Source organism: Triturus cristatus, chromosome 2_2 (genome assembly GCF_964204655.1).
Source record: "Triturus cristatus chromosome 2_2, aTriCri1.1, whole genome shotgun sequence".
Classification (NCBI taxonomy): Eukaryota; Metazoa; Chordata; class Amphibia; order Caudata; family Salamandridae; genus Triturus; species Triturus cristatus.
In genome coordinates this window covers 1046565414-1046590594 of record NC_140582.1, presented here as the reverse complement: position 1 = coordinate 1046590594, position 25181 = coordinate 1046565414, and the positions used below count along the sequence as shown (strand labels likewise).

The window sequence follows — 25181 nt, the reverse complement described above, 5'->3', positions numbered from 1 at the left end:
AAGGGTGCAAAAAAGTGGGGGACAACTGCAACTATAGCCGAGTTCCTTCATATGTTTTCTGAGAGATTATTTTCTGGCACTTCAGTTGGAAAGATTACTCCTCAAACCCTTCAGTTTTTCCCAGTTGACCTCCGCTCACCATCTGATTTAGTGCAGCATCCCAGGTTTTAAGTCACAATCATCTGCAATAGCTATACATTTACATCTGTCTAGAAAGCTGTTGTTGGCAGTCTCATAACCTTTATCAAAATAATTATGAAGCACTGCATGTTTTATCGGCATCATTCAAGCATAGCTGTACCAACAAAGCAAATCCAAATAAAGCCCATCGGCCAATTTTTTCATGTCCCAAACAACCAATACAGTATGTAATAGTATATAAATGTGCGTGCAGAAATTCCTCCTAGTATTGCCTTAATAGTATGCCACAGCTTTCGTGTCGACATTTGTTACTTGGCATGTAGACTTGCGCATACTTATTCGTGTTATTTTATGTATTCTTATAATTAACCTCTTACTTAATGTTTTCTTTATAGCTAGAGGAAAAGGCCCGCCAAGAAGCAGAAGCTAGGGTAAAAGAGGAATATCATGTGCTGGATGAACAGTGTCTGCATGCAGAAGAGGAAGAACGTTTAAAACATGAGTTTCATCAGCTTGAGGAATTCCAGCATCTGCGTGCTCTCAAGAAAAAGAAAAAAGAAAGAATAAACAAAGACTCACAGAAGCTCAATGCACTTTGTTCAAACTCTCATTTACAGAGGGATTCCATGCAAAGCACATTAGAAGACATTCAGAATAGCCTAGTTGAACAGTGTGACAGGGTGGCAAAGTGCATCCGTCCATCCACTCTGGTAAAAAATGAAGATCTAAGGCCAGCTCTGGACACAACTGGTACACTGAACAATACTTCTACCACAGTAGACTCAAAGCAGGTTTTGCATGAGGAAATTAAAGAAAAGCAGCAAGAACTCTGTCTTTTAGATGCACTTAATCAGAAAGAAAGCAGTACATGTGATGCCATAACTCAGAAAGAAGGTAGTGGCAAAGCAAAAGTAAAACAAATAAATAAGTCTCCCCCAGTGCAAGTTAAAAAGCCTCTAGATCCCCCCAAACCCACAGACATTTCATCAAAAACAAAGAACCAAATTGAATCCAAAGTTAAAAGTTTGGAGATTGCACCGCTTCCAGAGCACAAAAAAGAGGAGAAAAAAGCAAACAAAAAGCAGCTTAATCATGTAAAAGAAGAGAGAAATTTAGTTGTGAATAAATCACCCTCTCCAATTGAGCAACAGCAGAACAACAAAGTTGTAAAAGCAGAATCTCCACAGCCTAAGAGCAAGAATAAGAAAAACAAGAAGAAAAAAGGAGATAAGGTCAATAATTCAATTGGTAAGTGATTTGGTCAAAATAACTAGAAATGTTTGTGCCGGTTTTGAACTTTGTTGGGAAACAAAGTGCGCAGTAATACTTTTATGCAATTCAGATGATATTTTTTTTAAAGATATATTGATGCTGATCAGAGCAGAGTGGCTTTTACTGCCAAACCAAGGACAAATAATGCACCTGTGCTCCATTTCAAAAACATGACTTTGGTAAAACTTCATTGTCCAGATTTTTTTATTTGAACCAGAAAATCTGCCCCTGTGTGACATGGAAGTTGATATTCATATAAGGCTTTGAAGGAAGCTGGAAAGTAGAGAAAAGTGTATAGATATCAGATTTGCAGTATGGCCACTTTTGCAGTGGACAGAGGAGGGTATTGCAATGGGTTAGTGGGTGGTGGAGAGGGATGTTTTGAATTGATTAGGATCATATGCAGGTATTTCAATGTGGGGTTATCAGATTCATGGGGATATTTTAAAAGGGTGGAACTACAATAAGAGTTCAGGGTTTGTCGGAGACAGTCACTGAGCACTGCAAATGGATAAGATTTAAGGGTAATCACTTTGTGTGTTTGATGATCAGTTTACTTCCCTGAAGTAAGATGTTGCTTGAAGGATAATTCTTCAGCTCTCTAAAATTGGAGGCTTGTGCAGGCTGTCACCCCTGAACTGGCTGGATTTTCATCTAGAGCATTGAAGAGATATCTGCCATCCTTGTTTCTTTGTGCATTTCCTTGATTCCAGTCTGCTGATGCTAAATATCTAGTGTGTGCCAACAGTGGTCTTAATCTTGGTGCCCAGCTATATTGTGGTGACTGATTTGAATGCAGTGGGTATTGAATATGATCTGGGCAATTGTAGCCAAAGAATGCTTCAAAAGACCTTTTGAGGCAGGGCAATAATTTGAGGATGGACATCAGTGTCGGGTGAGACCTGGGGCTAGAGTGGCAGAGCAGAGCGCTACCTCTATTCAAATTGCAAAGGACCAGTGCTGACATGGTTTCCTGAAAGAGGAACTTCGCTCTGTGTGTCAAGAGCAACTTGTAGTAGGTGGCATTCGTTGTATGCCTTATTAAAGTCTTGCAGCTAAGTTTGGTGTGCTCATCTAGGCCCAAGGACTTAACTGTATTTTATTGAAGGCTCCCTGGTTAATTTTTAGTTTAGAAACTGTTCGCAACTATTTTTCATCAGTTCAGATTGGTCTGCCTTTGCGGGTTTTTGCTAACTAGCAGTATTCTAGGAGCTCAATGTACAGGTTAAAGATCACTGATGAGCGAAAGGAGGCTTGGTGTACTCCAGGCTAGTCTTCAACCTTTAGAAGCCTATTAATATCAACTGGGCTATCTTCTTGAGTTATGAAGACTGCTGTAGGGCCATTTTGGTGAAGCCCTGGTGAAGTGTATAGTTCTCAAATAGTGCTTGCTGTTTGACTTTGTTGAAGACTGCATGAGCAGAATGAGAGAACATGGTTCACCATTGATGATTATCTAAACAGCAATACAATACATATACTGCTACCATACTAGTGGTCAATTACTCTAAGCCCAGTCTGATGTTGCATAAAGACATTGCTCTCAATAGTCTCACCGATATAATTAGCGAAGGACTTTTCAGTGATCGCCATGGGCGATAGATGAGTGATCAGACCGTCATTTGTTAGGGTATTGGGTCCAGGTTAGGTTATATCTGGCCAATCTTGAGGGCATCCTACAAAGTATGCATTGACAGTGTTCAGCAGAGACATCTAGCATTAGCTGTAAATTTCCTTCGCTATTGTTATCACATTGCCCTCGTAGGACATGGCCTTCAGAAATTGGTAAATTGAGCTGTACTGCAGGATTGGATTTTTCTGGTGATGTTGGGGTTAACTCTGCAGTCTGATTATTTTAGCAATCCTGCCTTTGAAGAACTTAATTGTTGTGCACTTCTCCATTGAGTGGATGAGTGGTGAACCAGAGATTTGCTGTAAAGCGTGTTGGATCACCTGAAGGAGCACCACGCTTCTTTTGGAAGCTTCACTGATGGCATTGTGATGCTTTCTTTGATGAACTGCTTGTGGGTGGTGCAGAGATGTTTTAGGTTTTACAAGTTTAATTTATTATTGTATTTGACACTTGATATATTTAGTTTTGAATTGAATGAGGCATTGCCAACTGGAAAGTACAAAAAGGGTGATATTAAGTAACTTTGTCAGTCCTTAAAGTATCTGTTTACAACTTGCTGGCTTCAGTTGACCTCAGAAAAACATCAAAAAGGTGAGATAGACTGAAAAGCTTAGAGGACTCATCCTCCAAACACAAATGCTCATAACCAAAAGGAGTCCCTCTTTTTTCAAAGATATATTGTCAAAAACCGTAATGGGAAAGAAAAATTTCTCTTTAAATAACCCTCACCCACCAGGGTTACCCCTTGGTGGCATGCTTCATCATAGGGTTGTTCCCTAACCAACTACGGAGAGGGCCTGCTGAGAATGACGGATATGTGGGAGCACTGATAGTATCTGTGCCTATCCAGAATGCATTTTTGTTGGATTTTTTTTTTTTTTTACTTTTATGTAGAAAACATTGTTAAAAATATCTGGCTTGTGGGAAAACTGTTATTTATTAGTTCCCTTGTAGATATGATAAAAAATGGGGAATGTGAGAGATTTCTGAGCTGATATCCCTAAATTTCACTGGTTAACTAGTTGTAATCCCTACCCCAAGGATTTTCATCAGGACCTAAGTGGGTTACTCCCTGTTACCACTCCTTGAGTTGTCCAAGTAGCTTGTTCTCAAGTGAGTATAATGATAGATCAAGTATAGATAAATGTATACAGCACCAAATCGGTCTGTTCTTTTGCTATTCGTAATTAGCCTCAGTTGGGCATCATGAGTCCAAACTGGGGAGGAAGGATGCCTGTAGTCACACTTTCCTCAAGGCTACTCTCGCTTCAGAGGTAACCGCCCGTTCATGGCCACGCCCCATTTTTTTAATCGTATCGACTAGGGGAACCAATAAATAGTTTTTCCCACTAGGCAGATATTTTTAACAATTTTTCTACATAAGTATTTTTTTAAAAACACTCCCAACATAAATGCATTCTGGATAGGCACATATACTATCAGTGTTCCCACGTATCCTTCTGTCTCGGCACACCCCTTGCCGTAGAGGGTTAGGGAAGAACTCTATGATGAAGCATGCCACCAAGGGGTAACCCTTGTGAGTGAGGGTTATTTAAAGATAAATTCTTCAGTTCACCTCAGTCAGTGGAAGATGCTTCAAGCATGTCAACAGTAATGATAGCATTTCATAGCATATAGGTCAGTCAGCATGTTTGATAGATAGCAGGCAAGGTTTTTTTAATGTTTGAGCGGATGAGACTCCATATGTTACTTTGGCTAGGAGTGGACAGTGAGATAACCAGAGAGTCAGTTAAAGAAAGCATCCTTGATGGTTTTGTTTGTATGCTACCAGTTTGGTTGCCGTTGATGAGGAAGATGTGAGTATACCTTATGAAACTGCTGTGATGAGGTTGGGTTCTGAAATGAATACTGGGTTGACACTGGAAGATACATTGGCCATATTGGTCTTTGTGGCAAAAAGTGTGAGGTGCTTGAACGTTGGTAACAGCTGGAACGGGCAAGGACACAGGGGATGGATATCTTCAATTCCTTTTCCCGTTTAGTTCCATCTTTCACAATGCTGTAGTCTTGTGGCAGCAATACATAAAGGATGTCTGTAGTGGTCTGGCAGACAGGGTTACTCCGTCACAAGCATGATGGATATCCTGTCCACCAAATTACAGTTCCATTATTTCCAGTGGAACGTGTAATAAGGCGGACAGGATATTCGTCCCGTTTGTGACAGAGTATCCCATCCACCAAACTCGTAATCAGGCCCTCGCTCGATCTTGAGCAGGGTTCTCCAACCTTTTCTGTAGTGACAGCTACTTCTGATCACTGAAAATCATTGTGAGCTTCTGAAGACAAATAACCCGCACATTGTTAGCAGACGCCCAGCTTCATTGACTTTAAGCCTAATGTCCATAGAGCCAGATACTGTGGGTTGAACAAAATAATTTGACAAGGCTGCAGTGTGTGTCAGTGAGAGCATGGTCTTTGAGAATGAATGAACGTGTGTGCATATGAATGGGATATAAGTGTATGGGTAAATGAGAGCCCTTGTCATATGTACTTGTGGCACAGAACATATCTTTCCCCATATGTGGCACTGTTACATGTATAATACAAACATACAACCATTATTTTAAATAGAAATTTAAAGTAAAGAAAAATGTTCAGCGAAAATATTTAGAATATGGAAATGTTTTCTGCACTTTAAATTTCTCCCACTTTAAATTTCTCCCACTTTAAATAACGACTGTATTTTTCAGTTATATATTTGGCACTGTGTCTACCAGCCACTGGGAGCAAGATACCTGTTATGTGTAAAGGCGACACTTAAAAATAGAAGAAAATTAAACTCAAGTTACATTTATGTTTATATGCATTCCATAAAAGTAATCTTTTAATTTTTCTTTCATTTCCACGTGTTGCATGTAGAAACATCAGGCATTTTGCTCTCAGTGGCTTGTAGACATGGTGCCATATAATTCTAACTTAAAAATTCAGCCGTTGTTTAAATGAGGAGAATTTAAAGTGAAGAAACGCTTCATGAAACATTAAGACGTAATTGGCATAATTGAAAGTGGAAAAAAACGTTAAGACTTAATATTTATTAGAAATATTTTTTTCATTTTAAATTGTGCGTTTCCACCTTTCTCATTGATTAAATATCTGTGTATCATTGAAGTCACACAATTGAGTTCTAGTGTGAGCATTTCTGAATGCAAAATGAAACAATACATCGTCTCAATCCTCAAGTGACATGTTAACATATGAAACTATCTCAAAGTGCCTGTAGCAAACTACAAAGAACAGGGTATTCAGATGTAAGGAAGTACTGGCGCTCTGCTGGTAAACGTAAGTGTATTAGATTAATGTATCCGTATGGTGCAGAACAGGGAGGGGAAACCCCTAAACCCCTCAAAGTGCCTAACCACCACAGGTCTCATGCAAATAGTAAGTCAGAAGTGGTGGGGTAAACCTTTTTCTTCGAATTGCGTTGCAAGGGGGTGAGTTTTTGACTGTCCTAATTTATTTTCTTTTATAAAATGATCGTAGGTATAAGGTATATGAGATTTTTAGGCTTTTAAAGAAGATGCATTCTGTGTATTTTCTAGCCAACTAGATGTTCAGATTGAGAATTTAATTCATTTGTCCCATGGATTAATATTGTGACAGTGTGTTTTTCAAGACACAGTGATTGCTTTTTGGAGCCAAAAAGACTGGCAAACATGCCTAAAGAGAATCTCTTTATGTCAAACACACCCCAGTTGAGCAGCCATCAACACCTACAAAACCGCCAAGAACCAGCAGAGATGCATTGAATAGAGTTAGAACAAAGCAAATTCAAGGAGATAGACGGAGCGCTGAAACTTTCAGACACCCACCCCTAGTCACAGATCCGGGTTGAATCCATCATCGTTCTTTAGCTCACTCCGCCACACAAGTTCAGATCCAGCCATATGCAAATCAGTCTTGACCCTGTTCCTCATAACAGTCCAGCCCGAACTGCCATGCCAGGTCTTCCCTGGACCGGAAACAAGCCTTCTGGGACCGGTTTTGGGGTAACACCCCTCATCAGCCAGGCTAGCTTGAATCCAGCTGCAAAGTGAGCAAGGGATGCACGTCTTTTCAATTGCGTTGTTCTAAGTGGGAAGGGTATGCAGACATAAGTCCCATGCTTGCTACGCCACCAGATTCAAACAAGCCTGGCTGATGAGTGGTGTTACCCCAACACCGGTCCCAGGATGCCTGTTTCTGGTCCAGAGAGAATCTGGCTTTGCAGTTCAGGCTGGACTGGTCCCATGGGGAACAGGGTCAAGACTGATTTGTATATGGCTGCGTCTAAACAGTAATGGTGTGGCATGCAAAAAATGATGGATTTAACCCTGATCTGTGGGGGGGTGAGGGCAATGTTTGATTAATTCAGCATTCCATCCATCATCCGTTCTTTTTTAATAGAGTTTGAAGCATGATCAGAAAACAGACTAGTTGAAGATTCCAAAAGAAAAATCAAATGAAGATTAAGCCTGAAAAAATAGGAGGTTGATCCAAAACGTGGGAATGAAGATGTTGAGGCAGAAATGCCATCAAATAATTTAAACAGTGGAAAGAAGAACAAATCCCTTAAAGCAGAGCATCTATTTTACCTGAAATGAATGGGCATTTGGTGATGTACTACAAGAACATATAGAACCAGATCACTAGGGTTAACAAGCATTGAAAATGCAATCTGTCTCACATTTGTCCGAGTTGGTGCTATTGTATTGTAAATGGCAATGTCTTTTGCCTATGTGTTATGGAATGTATGTATGCGGTGGGTAGTAGAATTATGGATTGGATTGGATTAGTTAATTAATTGTGTGGTTTGGCGTTGATTAGATTTGTGTAGTGAAATTATGTGGCATGGACTGCCATGTAATTATATGTATTGTAAATATGTGGAGTTGCATTGAGTGGTGTGGAGTGCTGTTGTTGCGTGGAGTAAAGCAGAGTGGAGGAAAGTGGTGTAAAGCCGAGTGGCATAACGTGGAGTAAAGCAGTGGCATTGAGTGAAGTGGTGTGGAGTAAAGCAGACTGGTATGAAGTGGAGTAATGTGGAGTATAGTAAAGCAGAGTGGCATTGGGAAAAGTGGAGCAGAGTGGGGTTGAGTGGAGTGGAGTAAAGCAGAGTGGAGTAAAGCGGAGTGGAATGGAGTGGCCTTGATTGTCAGTGCTTGAAGTGGCGCTGCATAGTGGGTTGGGTTGGGTAGAGTGAAGTGGAGTTATGTGGAGTACAATTACGTAGAGTGAATTCGCATTAGTGATACTATGGACTTGAAAGGAAGTATTAGATTCAGAACTTCATTAAAGAATTGTACGTCTACTGCAGTAGGAAAAATACCAAAACTGTGAAAATGTGCATAAACCGTATTAGCAGTAACATGAAGCAGTGTAATTGGTTCCCATTTTACAAAAATGGAGCGTTCAGATATGAGTGCCATCTGGCTGGATTGAGATGGGGCGGGTGGGAAGCAGTGTGTAAGAGGCTACAGGAATGCACAGCAAATGGGGCAAGATTTACAGCCCTGTTAACAGAGCTCTGTAAACCACGAGCACTGGTCTCCAGTGCTCCAGCTTAAAGAAGGAAATGGCGCTCACAAGCTCTGAGTAATAACACATGTAACTGGTACAGTCCTTTAAAATGGGCTGAGCTTTTAAAGCCCATATCCTGAATGGAGCATCTCACAGAGATAGCGGAAGCATTGCCTAGGCGAGACCTAAAAAGACATTAAACATAGAGGGAAATGAAGGCCACACACCCCATTATTACAAGAGGAAGAAGGTTTGGAATTGCTAACTAATGTAGGGTAAGAGGTTTCTTGCAGGAAAATGAGGATCTAATGTCTAATGCAAAATATGGAAACATTCTCCTCAAGAAGGGTTGACACTATATGCTTGAGGAGCATCCCCTCATGTTGATTTGCCAGTATATCATGAAATTATTGAAAGGGCTGCAGACAATTATAGAATACAAATAGGAAGAATTTGTTGATTCTTGTTTTCCGTTGGACACCCTAAACCACCTAAAAAGTCAAATGTGTTTTTACACCTGCTGAGAAGCATAATAAAACAGAAGAATGTTTTTCTAAAACTAGCAACTGTCTAGGCCGTTAGCCCAGGTATAGAAAAAAATGCTTTTTTTTACTAGTAAACTTCATATTAATTATTTGTGGAAGCAGATTCATTAATAATTGGAGTGCTAGCAGTAGATTGAATATCCTCTGTGTCAGGACCTTTTCCAGTTAGCAGGACAACAAGAGACTAGAAGTAGTTGTGAGAAAAACAGCCACACAAATTTCGTATTGTTAGTTCCAATGCACTTTTGATATACACAGAAGCATTAAAGGAGAGGCCAAAGTGAAGTATAGAAATGGAGAACACTATATCAATTACTTTTTTTGTTTTGTTATTTTCTCTAGGGTCAGCAGAGACTGCAAATATACTCTTGCACAGTTATACATGGATGTTACTGGCTACATTTTCCAGGTTTCAATTCTGAAGTACAGTCTAATATCTTTGGTATTCCTTGGATAGGAGCACACTTATTTGGGACATCATTTGAAAATAATCTTGAGAGGATGGTGGCAGGGGCAGCTGTAGAACGAAATTGATTACTTTTGTGTAACAATGGTTTTCCAGATTGACTTAGATTCACATGATGTGCATTAACTAGTACTTAAGTTTCAAATTGTATCTTGTATTTTTAAAACTTTTTACTTGGGGAGTTGAGTATGAGCGGAGTCATGTAGACTCGTCAAATTGACAATAAGCCCAGAATGTCTCAATATGTGACCACTGTGTGAAGCTGGCCTGGTATGTGATGTCCAATAATGTAAGGGTGAATCTTGTACCAGTCCAGACAACCCTTATGGTGATTTAAGAGGTCTTAGACAACCTTAGAAAGCTCTCTAAGTGGTAACTGTGTAGAGCACCCTTCAGGCTTAGTCCAGAAGGAGTGCACAGCAGCTTGTTTTACCAAAACGCAATCTTACAGTATAGATTAAGTGAAAAGAACCACACCAAGCATTTATAAAAAATATATATTTATTATATAATACTCTCTAGTACGTTCCAATATCTCCAACACGGAGATGAACACAATGCATACAATACTTCAGCAAAGAAACACAGTAAATAGCACGAAATACACAGCGGACCCCAGTGGGGGACCAAACCATATACTAAGAAAGTAGTATAAGAACCACAACTCGGATCAAGACTGGGTCCAGAGGATGCCCAAGTGCTTCCACCCCAAGGAACCACCCAAAGTGAGCAGATTGGGTCCCCATAGAACATGTGTGCAGTGTGGAAACACAACCGCGTGCTCCGTACAACTCTATGTGCAAGTCGCGGTTCGATTTTTAAAGATTAAGGACCCTTCTCAGTGGACCCTTAAACACCGTGAAAGACGGAAGGTTGGAGAGCCACCCCACCCGTGGATACCCTAGTACCCACGTTACCTACATCAGGGAAGCCATGTGCATACGTATGAAGTGGTGTCGGAAACCGCCCTCGAACCCAATGGAGGACTTCAAGAAAGTGTCGCTGCTGGAAGAGGAGAAAATGTCCAGTGGAATTAGAGGATCGATTCTTGATTAGATACCTGCAAGCAGATGGGACAGAGTCTGTCACTCAGGAGTGACCAGGAGACTTGGAAGACGAATGCCCTCTGATATCCGGTATTGCAGGGTGGATGAAGAGGACCTTGCAACACTGAGGAAGACTAGGAGCCGTGCACGAGACGTCCCAAGCAGGATGTTGAGTGTTGAGGAGTCGGTGTCCGGTGGAAGCCCCAACAAGCCTTGGCAAATGCACACAGCGCAGTTATCAAAGAAGGAGCAATGTCCAGGCAAGCAAGGTCAAGGGGTCTCGCCAACAGCAGGGGAGTCAGGGAAGGGCCGTGCAATCAGGGGTGCCCAATAAGACAAGTGTGACCCTCAAGTGGACCCACAGGCCGGAGACATTGGAGTCGCAAGAGGACCTCAAGCAGCTCTCCAAAAGAGGCAGGCCACGATGCACGCTAAGCGGTGTAGCTGAAGATTCTGGTCACTGGAGGTGCTCAAGGTTGGGACTACTTGAAGCCTGAAGATCTTCTTGCAAGGAAGCAAACAAGCCTTTGCAACTGCAAGTTGGACGCAGTGCACAGGGGTTCGGGTATTGCAACCCCCATGAGAGATACTGGCCTCAAACTTGTTGAGAGGGCAGGGAAGGCCTCCAGAGCTGTGGAAAACCACCACCTATGTTGCAGAGCCCACAGAGTCTGGTGGAGCTCAGGATTTGCAGACCGGTCGACTTAGTTGCGGTGCCTGCAAATGTAGGGGAGTGACTCCTTCACTCCAAGGGAGATTACTTCAAATGTCTTTGATGCTTCACAGGCCTTGGAGAGTTCCTGTATGATGCACAGGCACAGACGATGTGGCAGACTAGAAGGGAGGCTAAGTCAGGCTCAAACAAAGTCCTGAGTGCAGAGACGGTAGAAGTAGAGTGGTGTCTGATCTGAGTCTTATTCCACAACGAATCTAGGGACCTACACCCAGGTAAGCCCTTAAGTACCCTAGGGAAAGGGTTGGGAAAATTAAGGGGACCCTCTCAGGGAAGGGTCTGGATGGGGGGAGGTTACTCCCATGTCCTTTGTCCAGTTTCGCACCAGAGCAGGAGCCAACGGCTCACAGAACTGGTTTGAACTGGACTATGTACTGGGACACCAATTGTGCCCCTCATTCAGACTTTCTGGCGCTGGCAAGCGCACCCACCGGGCCCCAATATACTAAATCCTGTCTGGGAGTGGTCACACCTCCCTGTCACAGGATGCCTAGCTCTGCTTGAGCTTGGCTCAGCAGCACTAGGGCAGAAATGTATCTCTGGTCAGAAGCAACCGATTTGGGCAGTCCGGGTCTGGAAAATTGGCAACGGGAACACAGAGCCAAACTGAGGGCTCTTCCAGTGCTTGGAATAATACCTCCCACATGGTTTATGGTGTGAGGGTATGATTTTAACATGTTTGATACCAAACATGATAAGATTCGGTGCCCCTCTATATAGTATATGGCTGCTTCACTGACAACCCAGGAGAAAGGACTCCATGGGCTGCAGGGGTGTCCTGCTCATGCAGGGGCACCCTCTCATTTAGAAGCAAACATCCTGCCTTCAGGATTGCAAAGGCCTTGTTTAGGGGTGACCTATAGGTTTTAAGTGCAGTGACCCTTTGATATAGGAAACCTATATCTTTACTAAGTGGTGCAGGCACCAACATACACAGGATGCAATCCCAGGCCTGTAGTTCCCTTTTGCATGGTTTCCCATGGGTGGCATAATGCATGCTTCAGCCCATGGAGACATCTGAGGTACCTATGCCCTGGGTACCTTAGTACCACATACTAGGGTCTGATAAGGTTACCCAGCATCTAATCTTGGATTGTACTTGGGTACTAACACAACAATCTAGGTAGAGAGCAGATAGACTGAGGTCCTGAATAGCTGGATCCCAGTCAGACTAGTCAAAAACCGAAACACATCAAGCAGAAAGTGGGCGTAACCATAGAAGCAGATCCTACTTTCCTAAAACCACCATTTCAGATCCTTTATTTCTTTTTTGCACTGATTCCTTTCCTTCATCAGGGAGATGTGAAGGTTACATGTCATACTAGATGAGCGTCAAGCTTCAAAACTATAGTTACAGGAAAGTAACCAGTTTCTTTTGCGGTCTCAACCTCTTCTAGATTCCTATGCTTGGATCCTCCTTGAAGGGGGTTTGAAGAGTGAGTAGAAAAATTCGAATTATGTAGTATTGTCTACCTTACTGTAAGAAAGTGGGTTTCTGTTGCAGTAACACCCTATCAACAAAGGAGGGGGGACGAGGAGCTGTTGGAAAAGGTCCTGTACCAGGGCTCCCAAATTAATTGCAATAGCAGTAAGATGGTAACAGTTCCTTAAGAATAGAGTAAGAGAGATACAGACAGCCAATTAGGCCTTAGAAGAATGTGCAGTGTCTCCAAGAGGGTTAGTGTGCCGAGAAAGAGTGAAGGTACTCCTATGTGGATCTAGAAGTGCCCTCACACACCCAAACAGGTGTATAGCATCATCATCGGGCTGGTGCTCCTCGTGGGGGTGGCGCTGCAGTCCCTCACGGGCCCGTTTGACGGGGCTCTTTGTCGGAGATCTTCAAGGAGTTTGCCGCATTTGTGCATGGGGGTGTGTGGGGCTAGATGGAAGTGGTGTAGTGAGTGAGGTCTGAAAAGAGCCCAAGGACACTTACAATTTATTAAGGATGTCCTAGGGGTCTGGATTAAAATATATCACGGGGATGGAGAAGCAATCTCAGTTGCCTGTGTGAGAGGGGAAAATACAATCCCTCTTCTCTCACCCGTGTAGTGGATAGTGGGAGTGTGTCAAGGGGTCAAATAACACCCCCCACTTTTTGCCAGACTACTGATGCATTTTTTCTTGGTGTGCCCTGGGTCCCTGCCAATCAGGTTCCGGGGCCTGTGTTCTTTCCCCAAAACTAACCCAATTGGCATCTCTGGCCACAGGTCAGCCCCTGGTAAATGGTACCACAGGTACCCAGAGCACTGTGACCAGGGAAGACCCCTACGGGCTGCAGCACTTATTGTGCTACCCTTAGAGGCCCTGTACCTTTACACACACACTGCCTTTGCAGGCTGCGTGTTTTGTTGCAGAACAAAGTAAAGAGTCGACATGGCACACATCCCTGTGTGCCATGCCTACAACCCACTACCCTGGCATAGATCTGTCACCCCTCTAGCTGGGTGCCCTATGTCAGTGGTGAGGGTACAGGTGCATGAGCCCTGTACCCCTACAGTGTCTAAGTCCATTCTTAGACATTGTAAGTCCATTTTCAGACATTGTAAGTGCAGTCCTGCCATTAAGAGTATATGGTGGTGGGAGCTTGTCATTACGAACTCCACAGCACCATAATGGCTACACTGAGAACTGAGACATTTGGTATCAAACGTCTCAGCCAATTAAACCCACACTGATGCCAGTGTAGGATTTAATGAGAAATGCACACAGAGGGCATCTCAGAAATGCCCCCTGAAAAACGACCAGCCTCTGGTGGGTTCCCTGACTGGTACACACCAGCCTGCCACCACGAGACATGTTTCTGGACCCCTAGGGTGGGAGCCTACACTCCCTGAGCCCAGAAACAAAGCCTTTCCTGGGCGGAGGTGTTCACACTGGCAGCCTTTGTAATGCGACCCCCAACCTCTCCAGCTATCAGGAGCAGGCCCCCTTCCTGTCTCCCCTCCTCTTTGTCGGGAAGACAGGCAGGAAAAACTAGCCAGCCCAGGTGATGTCCCCACCTCTGCCAACTCCACCCCTCAGGTGGGGGAGGAGAGGTGAAGCCCACTCTCCAGTGCTCGCTATCTTGCAGATGGCAGGCACTCCCCAATCAGGACTAGGGATTGTGCCCACACCCCCACGTGGGGTGAGCACACCAAGGGTGTGGTCACCCTAAGGTCAGTAGTCCATTGGCTACTGACCCCAAGACCCCTAAAACGCCCCCTAAATTCAGTATTTAGGGGTCAGCCCTGAACCAAGAAAGCAGATCCAGCCTACCTACAAGAAGAAAAGGACGAAGAGCCGTGCAGAGCTAACAAGAGGACGGCGCCCACTGACTTGGCCCCAGCCCTACAGGCCTGTCTCCCCTCGAACATGCTCCTGCGAAATCCTGGCGTGTCCAGCAGCCAGCAACCTCACAAACCCCAGTGGACCTGCCTGCCTTCACTTTCCAGACTGTTTCTCCCGTGAACACCGGACCTGTTTAAACTGCAGCTCCTGGTGCCAGCCAGGAACCGTGAATCCAGCCCGAGCTTGAGTGGAAAAACACCACGAGGAGGTCCCCCCGGCGATCCTGACCCGAGATCCGGAAACCCCTGACCTGCCTCATGCCTCATGACGGCACCTACAGCCTCAATCCAGAGGACCCCCCCTACCGCGACCAGAGCCGGTAAGAAAATCCGACGTCCCAAGACACCCCTGCACCTGACGCCCCACGGCCTTGTGTGCCCAAACCAACGGTGCCTAACCAACCCTCAACATCCCAACTTACCCCTCGAAGTGGTGGTCGCTCCTGAAAGATCCTCGTCCCCTAGCCTGCAGTGTTTCTTTGTCCCGGAGAATCTCCATTGAAATCAACAGGGCACCCGACCTCAAAACAGCACCCGGCCACCCTAGTGCCGCTGAGGGTGCACCTTTGGTGCTACTTTGGTCCCCAACTTGCCCTGAGCTAAACCCTAGGAGCTTTGCTCCCAGAACCCTGTGGCCTGCTTGCCAGCAGCCACCAACCGTAGCCCCCCAATCCTCCATAGAATAGCATTGGGCCTCAACACTCTGCACCCAGCCGCCCTAGTGCCACCGAGGGTACCACAGTGCGTCACTGACCCTGGGAGACCCCTGAATCTAACCCCAGCACCCCAATTCCAAAGACCGAGTACTTACCTCGAAACTGATAACCTGCTTTTCCTCATAGGTCGACTTTTGAAAACTAAAGATATTCTTAAAAAATTGTACAAATAACCAAAACGTGTTTTTTTTTCTCACCTGTTTGCAGGACATGTCCCAGTGCTGAATCTAGGTATCCAGCACTGAGTTAGAAAAGTAATGTAAAAAGTAACTTACCTGCAATTTACTGAAAAAGCCTATTCATTTCAATGTACTGTATTTGCTACGTGTTGCCTACTACTGCCCCCCTGTAAATCAAACCAAGTACAATTCCTATTGCATTTTCAAACAGTTCTATATTCAGTAACTTATTACTGAAAAGTATTTCATGCTTACCTGTTCCAGGCTTGCTTGGTTCTAAAAATAAACGGTATATTTTTTATATGAAAACAATTGGCCTATATTTCAGTTCTTGTGTGTGAATTCATTTGCTGACTGTGTACATCAAATGCTTAACACTGTCCTCTGATACTGCCTTACTGCTCGACCAAGCTACCACTTTAGAGAGTATGGTTCTATCTAACTTTAAACTCTGCCTACCCCTGGAGACTCTTGGACTCTATACGCACTGCACCTCATTTTAGTGCAGTATATATAGAGCCAGTTTCTTATACTTAGGCTTATTTTTCTGTTTCTAACTATATGTACACATAGTCGTGTTTTCTAAAAGTCCGATTTATTGATGGCATCTAGTAAAACCTTATTCATAAATGTGAGGGTTACCTTTTTTATGAGTTGATTTTTCGTTTACGACGTAATAATTTGTCTCCTAAAAATAGCATAGTTGGATGTTTGTTATTTGTTTTATTTATTTATTTTGGAGTTTTACTAGAGGTGGGACTGTCAGAGCACTTTACAATATGTGATTATAGGTTCATTCGAGACACTTGTGAAGATGCATGTGGATCAAACGATATACAAAGCAGCAATAAAATAATGAGTACAGTCAAGAAAAGTACATTACAATACAGCATTAAGGTAATGACGTTCGTGCCTAAGTAGGGACTGACTGAGTCAGGTGATCGGTACGAAAGAGTCTATAGAAGGTGGCTAGATCCTAAGTAAATGTAGAAGCGCAATCCATCTTGTTATAGTACCTTACTGTTGGAAGATAGAGTATTATGTGGTGATGCTGGTTAGGTTTCACCATGCAATACTCTACCAGACCCCAAACATGGTCCTTGGATTTACAATAATAAATCCTTAGCTCAATTCTGAGTATCAACGTGGACCATAAGTAATTGACACGACTCGATAGAAATCCAAGACCATTTTATAGAAATAATGTGTTTTTTTTTCTTAATTTAGACACCAAAACTGTATGATCAGATGCATATAAACGGAGTTGCGGATTTTAGAAGAAAACCTAAATCGCAGCAATTCAGTACTGAAAAACGTTTGCATTGCGGTTCATTAGAAAAAGTGGTAGTGGCAATCTGCCATTTGCAGGTCGAGTTGCGTGGAACCCAAAGGGGGTTACAGTGATGCCGGTCTCAGGACCAAGCCACGACAGTCAGTTCAATTTTACCTGGCTCGTAGTTGCTTTGGCTGTGCCTGGTGCTCCTGAATGAAAGCCACAGGAAAGCTTCTTTTTACCACTTATAGTGCTGCAGGGAACATGCTGCAAAAACACAACAATGGGGTGCTTGCTGATGTCGGTTGAAGGTCAGATGGAATTCTTTCCCAGTGCAGCGTCGAGTGCAGGGGTTGGTTGCCGGAGTGACGACCAACAATCCTTGGCAGCTGAAAAACTTGGTAGAAAGGTTCTTCGATGTCAGATAGTCCCGCAGAATGTGGTAGCTGCCTGTAACTTCGCGTAAAGCAGGCCTACATTCCACACAATGCACTAGACCATTTTGATGTGGGCGATCCCTCGGAAGATCCAATAGCCTGCGATTCTTCAGATCTGGAGCTTTGTTTTACCTGCAGTTTGTAAAGGACTAATGCCACTGTTCCAGGGGAGACTGAGGGTGCGTTAGGCTCTCACAGGGGTTCTCCTGTCTGGGGAAACTGAAGAGCCTAGGACCAGCCTCGGTCAGGCAGTTGTGGCAGCATTGTCGCAGGTGCAGAGTATCCCTTTTTTGCAAGTCCTGTTGTTGCAAGGTCTCTTTTTCAATTAGGCTGCTAGTCCCTGCAGCTAGTTCGCACCTGAGGTTATCACATCCGGGGGGGGGGGGGGGATGGGGGCGGTGTAGGTCACCTTTTTACCCAGAACCCACTATTTCTACCACTTTTAAAAATGGCAGCAGTCTCACTTACCTGTACAGGCCAGGCACCTCCCCACCCTACTAGAGTTAGGACTAGCCTTCTGGGGTGTAAATCTCCTGCATACCTAATTTCCCGCCTGCCCATGGTCAAACGTGCCTAGGGCAGGTAGAGGGCTGATTCGTCCTTTGGGAGTCAGCCCTGATACATATCAGCAGTGTAGCCTTTGAAGCTCACCACCTTGATTTACCTCTGCACTAGCCTAGGTGGGAGGTTTACCACCTTCCCGCCCAGTCTTTTGTTTCTGACTCCTGGGAGTGATCACACTGCCTGGCAGGAGGTCAGAATCCTATCTTGGTAGCAGCAAGCATCGGCTACCAGCCAGAGCACAGAGAAGCTGGGCAACCAGGTGGGCAACATTTAAGGTGGCCACCTGGGTGCATGCCAATTCAATCAATCAGGCGGTACGTATATAATGCTGCTTATCACCCGGGAGGGTATCCAGGCGCTGTGCTGCAGTGTTAGCCTAAGAGCCAGGTCTTGAGTCCCTTCCTAAAGTGGGCCAGCAAAGGTGAAGTATGGAGGTGGAGAGGAAGGGTTTTCCAGGACTTGACAGAAGGTGGGAGAAGAAGCATCCTCTGGTGCGGCAGATGCGTGGTATCTGTGCGAGGAAGAGGTGAGCGGAGGTTCCAGGGACAGAAGTGGAAAATCTAGCAGTGGTTCATGTAGGCAGGTCCTTGGTTGTAGAGGAATTTGTAGGCATGGGTCAGGAGCTTGAATTGGCATCTTTTCTGGATCGGAGCCAGTGGAGGTCTTTCAGGTGATGTCGAACTTTTTGATGCCTTCGAGTACCAGGGGCCCAGAAAAGTCACACTCTACAGTGGCTAAAGACCCACTAATTTTTGAATAAGGAAATGGTCCTTGACAAAACAGGAGCATAAGGCCCCATCTTACCAAATAGTAACTATTGAATTGTTTCAGGATGTAAAGCTTTCACACCGAAAACTGACAACTTGTGTTCAGAAGACACAAAATATTGTGGGGTCCCCCGTTCCATTTGATCTTTAGATGGGAGGACTACCAGCATGCATGTGTTTCCCTAGCGGAAGCTCAATCGATCCTCAAGTTAGTCTGGGGCTACCACACAAACGACTCCTCACCGAAGTAAGAAATTAAGGCTTTCTGGAGAAGATGATGGAAAGCCTAGAGGCTAACTGCCCCAAGGCTCAACAAAGTAAAGATTATCAAAGAAAAAGGGCTGCTACACTTAGAGTAGAACCAGCAGAAACTCACATACAACTTCCCTGGAAACTTAATTCGTAAGAGAGGGGGCAATGTCTGTGTTGATAAGTGCCTGCCTATTGGGGAACTAGATGAAATAAAAAACTGAGCCGGGCCAGTGGTGTGTATGGGATGGGGGGGCGTTTGGGGACGAGTAGAAGCCAGACGGGGCCTTTTACCCTATATAGTACTCTACAGAACTCCAAAACTGACATGAGTGAAGTATAAACACAGGAAACTAGAGTTAAAGTATACAATCTTCCAGTCGGCCAGAGTTTTAGGCAGTGGAAACGTTTATTTCAGAGTCCCTTAAGCCTGCAGGTTTGTTAATTGTCCTACATGAGGTAGTCATCTATACCGTAAGGAGACTGAATAACCATGTAAAAAGGCTAAGCATCTTCTCAGTAGTAAGAGATCTTGCATCCAACATAGGCTGCATAGAAGAGACAAACTTCTTACGTGAAGACCAGAAAAGGAGGAATTCTAGACATTTCTTCTTACAATATTAAGCATGTGGCCAAAGAAAACTGCAGGTGTAAAAGACCAGTGAGACTGGAGTCTCCACCTGGTAGCTCGGAAACTACTGTGTAGTTCAGCAGTACACTGTAAGTAGTCCCTTGAAGTCAGTCCAGCACAGTGTGTAATTTAGAGTGTCTATATCTCTGGACCCTTCAAGTGGCAATGGCAGGGTCATACGCTTACAAACACATGCTGTTTGATTGTCACCATTTGTGCCTGTGGGACATGAATTATGACCACCTGTCTCTCCTCTCAACTTAGCAAAGTTTAGCATTGTTGGGGTGCTGTGCGATGCAGAGTGGAGCTGACCCTATCACTGTTGCGGTGCTGCGCCACAGAAAGGAGCTGGCATAGAAGCTGCTCACGTCTGGCCAGGCTGTTGGCCATCATAGGAGCAACCGAAGAGTTGGAGGATAGGACACCTAAGGCGCTCTGGCGCAGTCTGGTGAGCGTGTCGCGTATTGTGGAACAATAGGCGACCAAGCAACGAGACAGAGGACGGCCTCAAGGTGGTGCACTAGCGGGGAGGCGCGACAGGCCGCGCCATTGTGGAAATGCTGAGCTAAGTCTTGCCAAGGTTGTCGAGACAAGGTGGCTGCAGTGCCGCGCCGGCCGTGCTGTGCTGCTGGTGGATGGGAGACTACCCCCGAAACCTGTTAATAGGGGTTGATGCAAGGAGGCAGAGACGGTGACTGATCTTACTGCGAATCGTGTTTTAAGGGGGTGTCCCATACAAGTGGAAATTTGGCGCATAGCCAACGTTGCCACGAGGACTAAAGAGCCAGTCAAGATGGGGAGAACTGACACTTGACAGCCCCGGATCACGTTCGAAAAAAAATCCAGCAAGGTGGCGGAGGGAGAGTCAAGTCAGCAGAGCCAGGCGGCGGAGGATGGGGCGTTACCGCCAGAGGAAGACATTCGCGCCATGTTCAAAGATCTGAAATCAAGTCTACAGGGCCTGGACTCCAAGATGGATTCCCTTGCAGTAAGAATGGACAGGATAACGCACAGGTTGGACAAGCAGGAAGGTCGCATGAGCGTATTGGAAACCAGAGTAACAGGGGCGGAAGAAGGACACACGGAAATGGACAAGAAACGGCAGGAAATGGATGGGGTGTTGCATGTCATAAGGTTAAAGAACGAGGATTTGGAAGTCAGGTCGAGGAGGAATAACGTACGAATCACAGGTATTTCAGAAACCACAGACATACAAAACATGGAGAAATACATAGAGACCATGATGCGAGATCTTTTTGGCACCGCATTGTCCGCAATGTTACTCATAGAACGGGCCCATAGAACGCTTAGTCCCAGACCGCGGCCGGGGGCGCCGCCAAGACCCATACTGGCTAGGGTCCTCAACTACAGAGACTGGGACACGATCCTCAGAATGGCGCGAGAAAAAGGGGACATACAATACAATGGTAATAACATCGCCATGTATCCAGATTTTACATTACAGGCGGCCCGCAGGGAGTTCATGCCCGCCAAAAAGATATTCCAACAGATAGGCACTAAGTACTCTCTGATCTACCCAGCCCACCCAGATTCAGGGCCCTGGAAAGCCCACCTTCTTTACGGATGCGAAGGCTGCTCTGGCATACGCGAAATAGAAGGCCAAGGAACAGCGACACAGAACGCCATCGGAAGAACCCAATGCGGCAAATCATCTGAGCAACAATGACTGACGGATTCAATATATAACGCCAGCTGTTAAGATAAGTTTATTTCTCTGAGTTATTGAATGACTAAGTTGGAGGGGACAGTGGAACCTATGAATCTTATGTTAAGGGCTCATCTGGCGCACAGACTCCGGCCGGTGACTGCATATACAGGCTCCAGACTTGGGTCAGTAAGTGTAACACTCGGCCACCCTGCCCATGAGTGCAGGGGTGTAATGCCGGCGGACCTACGTTCCTCCTGGGATGATTCTCTTAGGGTTCCTACTACGGAGCTCTTGTTTACAGTTGAGGGGAGATGGGGGGGGGGGGGGGGGGGGAACATCACAATCTGTTTGGGGGGTTGGTGTGGGAGGGCAGGGGGGGGGGAGGGCTGTTTTTTTTTTTTTAGGATGCCTTCTAGCCTATGTGTGTACACCCAGTGGTAGATGGAGATTGCAGAGTGTGTTGACTCCGAGATTGGACGTGAGGATGCTGACGGCACGGACAGACAATGGCCCGTGGCTCTGTTAACTGTTAAGTTGGGGGGCCTTGCGACATCTAAAGGCTATGACCATAACCAGACCTTGCTCATGATATGTCACAGTTGAAATGCCTCACATGGAACGTTCGGGGTCTTAATGACCGCCGTAAGTCGCGACTGGTTCATTCATACCTCGCTAGGCATGGAGTGGACATATGTTTACTACAAGAAACACATTTAACAGGAGGCACGGCGGGCATGCTCCGGAACAATAGATGGGGGGGGGGGGGAGGTGGTGGACGGGGGGGTACTCCAACTGCTCTCGGAGTGGCTATATTATTACGCATGGGGTTGCAATGGCGTACACACCATACAATGATAGACAGGGAGGGACGATACATTTTGCTTCATGGTACACTATACAATACACCCACGGTGATAATCCATACGTACGGCCCAAACTCGGACGCACCTGATTTTTTCCAACACATCAGAAGCATGGTCCAATCATTGACTAATACTACCGTTATCTGGGGTGGGGACTTCAATGTGGTCCTCTCGGACGCGGCTGACAGGCAGGGTGCGATGAGGGAACACCATCCGAGAGCAGCCGAAATGTTACAGGATATCATATCGGACCTTCACTTGGTTGACTCACGGAGAGCGTTGCACCCCATGCTTCGAGAAGGCACCCCATGCTTCGAGAAGGCACATGCGCGACACACCACCGCAATGCCTGGTCGAGGCTAGATTTTTGGTTAATATCTAAAGACATGCTCACCTGGGTAACCGCAGCCGAGCACCACCCACGCACACTTTTGCATCACGCGCCTGCACTGCTGACATTTCGAGTGCCGGATCCCTACATCACTCCGTTTAGCTGGAGGTTTCCTTCGGGGGCACTACTAGACCAAGTCTTCAGGGAAGAATTACGGGGAAAAATAGAAGACTATTTCACACTCAATGAGGGAACGGTGGAGTCACCTGGTATGCTCTGGGAGGCATTTAAAGCTGTGATCCGAGGGGACTGTATAGCATTAAAGACAGGGGTCCTTAGAGATGTACGCAACACATTGCAGAAGCTGGAACGCGAAATGGGAGAATTGAAGCATACATGGGCACATTCCCCTTCCATTGCTCCACAGAGCAGGTCCAAATTGTCGGAGTTTCAGGCAGAGACGGAGAGGGAAACTGCATACTTATACAAACCTACATAGGCGTGGCGATACGGGGAGGGAGACAGAGCCGGGAGAACCTTAGCAGGATTGCTTAGACCGCTAAGGGGGGGGCGGGGTACATAACTGAGAAGCGCACAGAAGATGGGGAGATGGTTAGAACACCGCCAGAAATCTTACACACAATGTCTTGGTATTATGAAACATTATACACTTCGAAATCTAGCCCTTCGCAGTCAGACATAGCAGACTATTTGGACACCGTGGCTTTGGCATGGTTTAGCGATAGAGCTAGGCAATAAATGGAACTTCCCATCACGGTAGATGACATCAAGCAGGTGATTAGTGCTATGCCGGCGGGAAAGGCCCCGAGGGCTGATGGGCTTACGGCGGCCTTCCATAAGGAGTACTCTGATCTACTGGCTCCGCGTCTGCTGCAGGTATACATGGAGACCGGTATCCTCCCCCCCCCCCCCCCCCCCCCCCCAGCCAAACGCTACGAGAGGCCACTATAGTTACTCTGCTGAAACCTGAAAAGGATCCTGCGGAGCCCGATTCCTACCGTCCTCTTTCTTTAATAAATCTCAATGCTAAGATCTATGCTAAACTCATTGCTAACAGGTTGCAGCCAATGTTGCCGCAGATAGCATTGCCGGACCAGTCTGGTTTTATACCTGGCCGCTCAACCGCCTATAATTTAAGAACGCTCTTCGGACTCTTGCATTATCTGGCCCCCCATGTGCAAGCGATTACTGCACTGCTGGATGCCACAAAGGCGTTTGACTCCTTGGAGTGGAGGTTTCTCTTTGTCTTACTGTCCCGTATGGGGTTAAGCCCTTTCTTCCTCAAACAAATTCAGTTGCTTTGTACGAATCCGGTGGCACGGGTCAGGATAAACGTGCACATATCGAAGCCTTTCGCAATAACAAGGGGGACAAGACAGGGCTGTCCGCTGTCGCCACTGTTGTTCGCCATTGCAACGGAGCCGTTGGCAGCCAGACTTCGGCAACATCATACACATAGAAGCATAGGGTTTACCTCCAGAGGGCTGTTAATCTTAATGTATGCAGATGACATGATAGTATACTTAACAAACCCCAAGGAGAATTTCGTTGAAGTGATGCGAGAGATTGTCCGATATGGTGGACTCACAGGAATTCAGGTGAACTAGTCTAAGTCTGTGATATTTCCGCTCACTGACGACACCACTCAGGTTGACACGGAATTCCCTATACAGTGGGCGGGCGGGGAAGTCAAATACCTGGGAATACGGGTGAGCAGATCACTGCACGAGATATGGCTGGCTAATTACGGCACAGTGGTGGATTGGATTGAAAGCAAAGTGAAGAAATGGAAAGAGCTACCGTTGTCATTGATGGGTCGGATAGCCATTATAAAAATGGTACTCTTACCCAAATTTCTATACCTCTTCGTAAACATACCGATGCCACTCAACACGCACTTCTTCCGGAAACTACGATCAAACATCCTAGAACTGGTGTGGGCGGGTAAACAGCCTAGGGCATCCTGGAGGTTGTTGACATTACCATTCACTGAGGGTGGACTGGGGGCTCCAGACTTCGAGCTATATGCCTATAGCGCTCAGGCGCAATTCTTACATTTCTGGCAGCACCCAACGTCCTTTCAACCACATGTGGCAATCAAAATTGATAGAGTGGCTCCTGTTCCACTGAACACGGCGCTCTACCAGCCCTACAAAAGACCCCACTTAGAAATAGACACGGTAGAAACCATGCCGTGGGCCTGGAGAGGGATAGCTAAGAGGGCCTGCCTCGAGGAACTGTATGCTCCATTGATGCCACTGGGGGGCAACCCATTGCTCACTCCCCTAATGGAAAAAGCAATCACATCACGAGCCAAAGCGCATGCGTTGGAGAAGGGTGGCGATTTGTACCCGGGCGACACATTCATAACATTAGAACAGATATGTAATTCCCGTGAACCCACGGCGTCAGATACACTACTTTACTATCAGATTAGAGCTGTGTGCCGCGCTAGATATGCATCCTTCCCGCAGGCGCCTCCTGCGTTACATGCACTAGAAAATGTCTTTGCAAATCCATCTCCTCGCAAATTGATCATGCGTATCTACAGTATTACTAAAAAAGAATTGCCAGTTATCGTGAGCTCATCTAGGGCGGAGTGGGAAAGAGATTTGAACCTTGCTATTACGGACAAACAATGGCAATACGGCTGCTCGCAATTGAAAGATCTATCCCCTAATTACAGGCTGCGACTTATACACTTTAATTTCTTACATAGGCTATATCGCACGCCCTCTCAGTTGCATCGCATGGGCATTCAACCAGATGCGAGATGTTGGAGATGTGGAGCCCCGAGTGCAA

The 25181-nt window shown here is 45.6% G+C and overlaps 1 protein-coding gene across 4 annotated transcripts in view; it reads left to right on the top strand.

Moving 5' to 3' along the window:
- FAM193A (family with sequence similarity 193 member A) overlaps window positions 1-25181 on the top strand; it is a 489141-nt gene that overhangs the window by 424731 nt on the left and 39229 nt on the right. For all 4 annotated transcript variants that reach the window (XM_085642531.1, XM_085642534.1, XM_085642533.1 and 1 more), the window contains one exon: window positions 537-1389. In XM_085642531.1, coding sequence (XP_085498657.1) covers window positions 537-1389 — 853 coding nt within the window. The remainder of the gene's footprint in view (window positions 1-536; window positions 1390-25181) is intronic.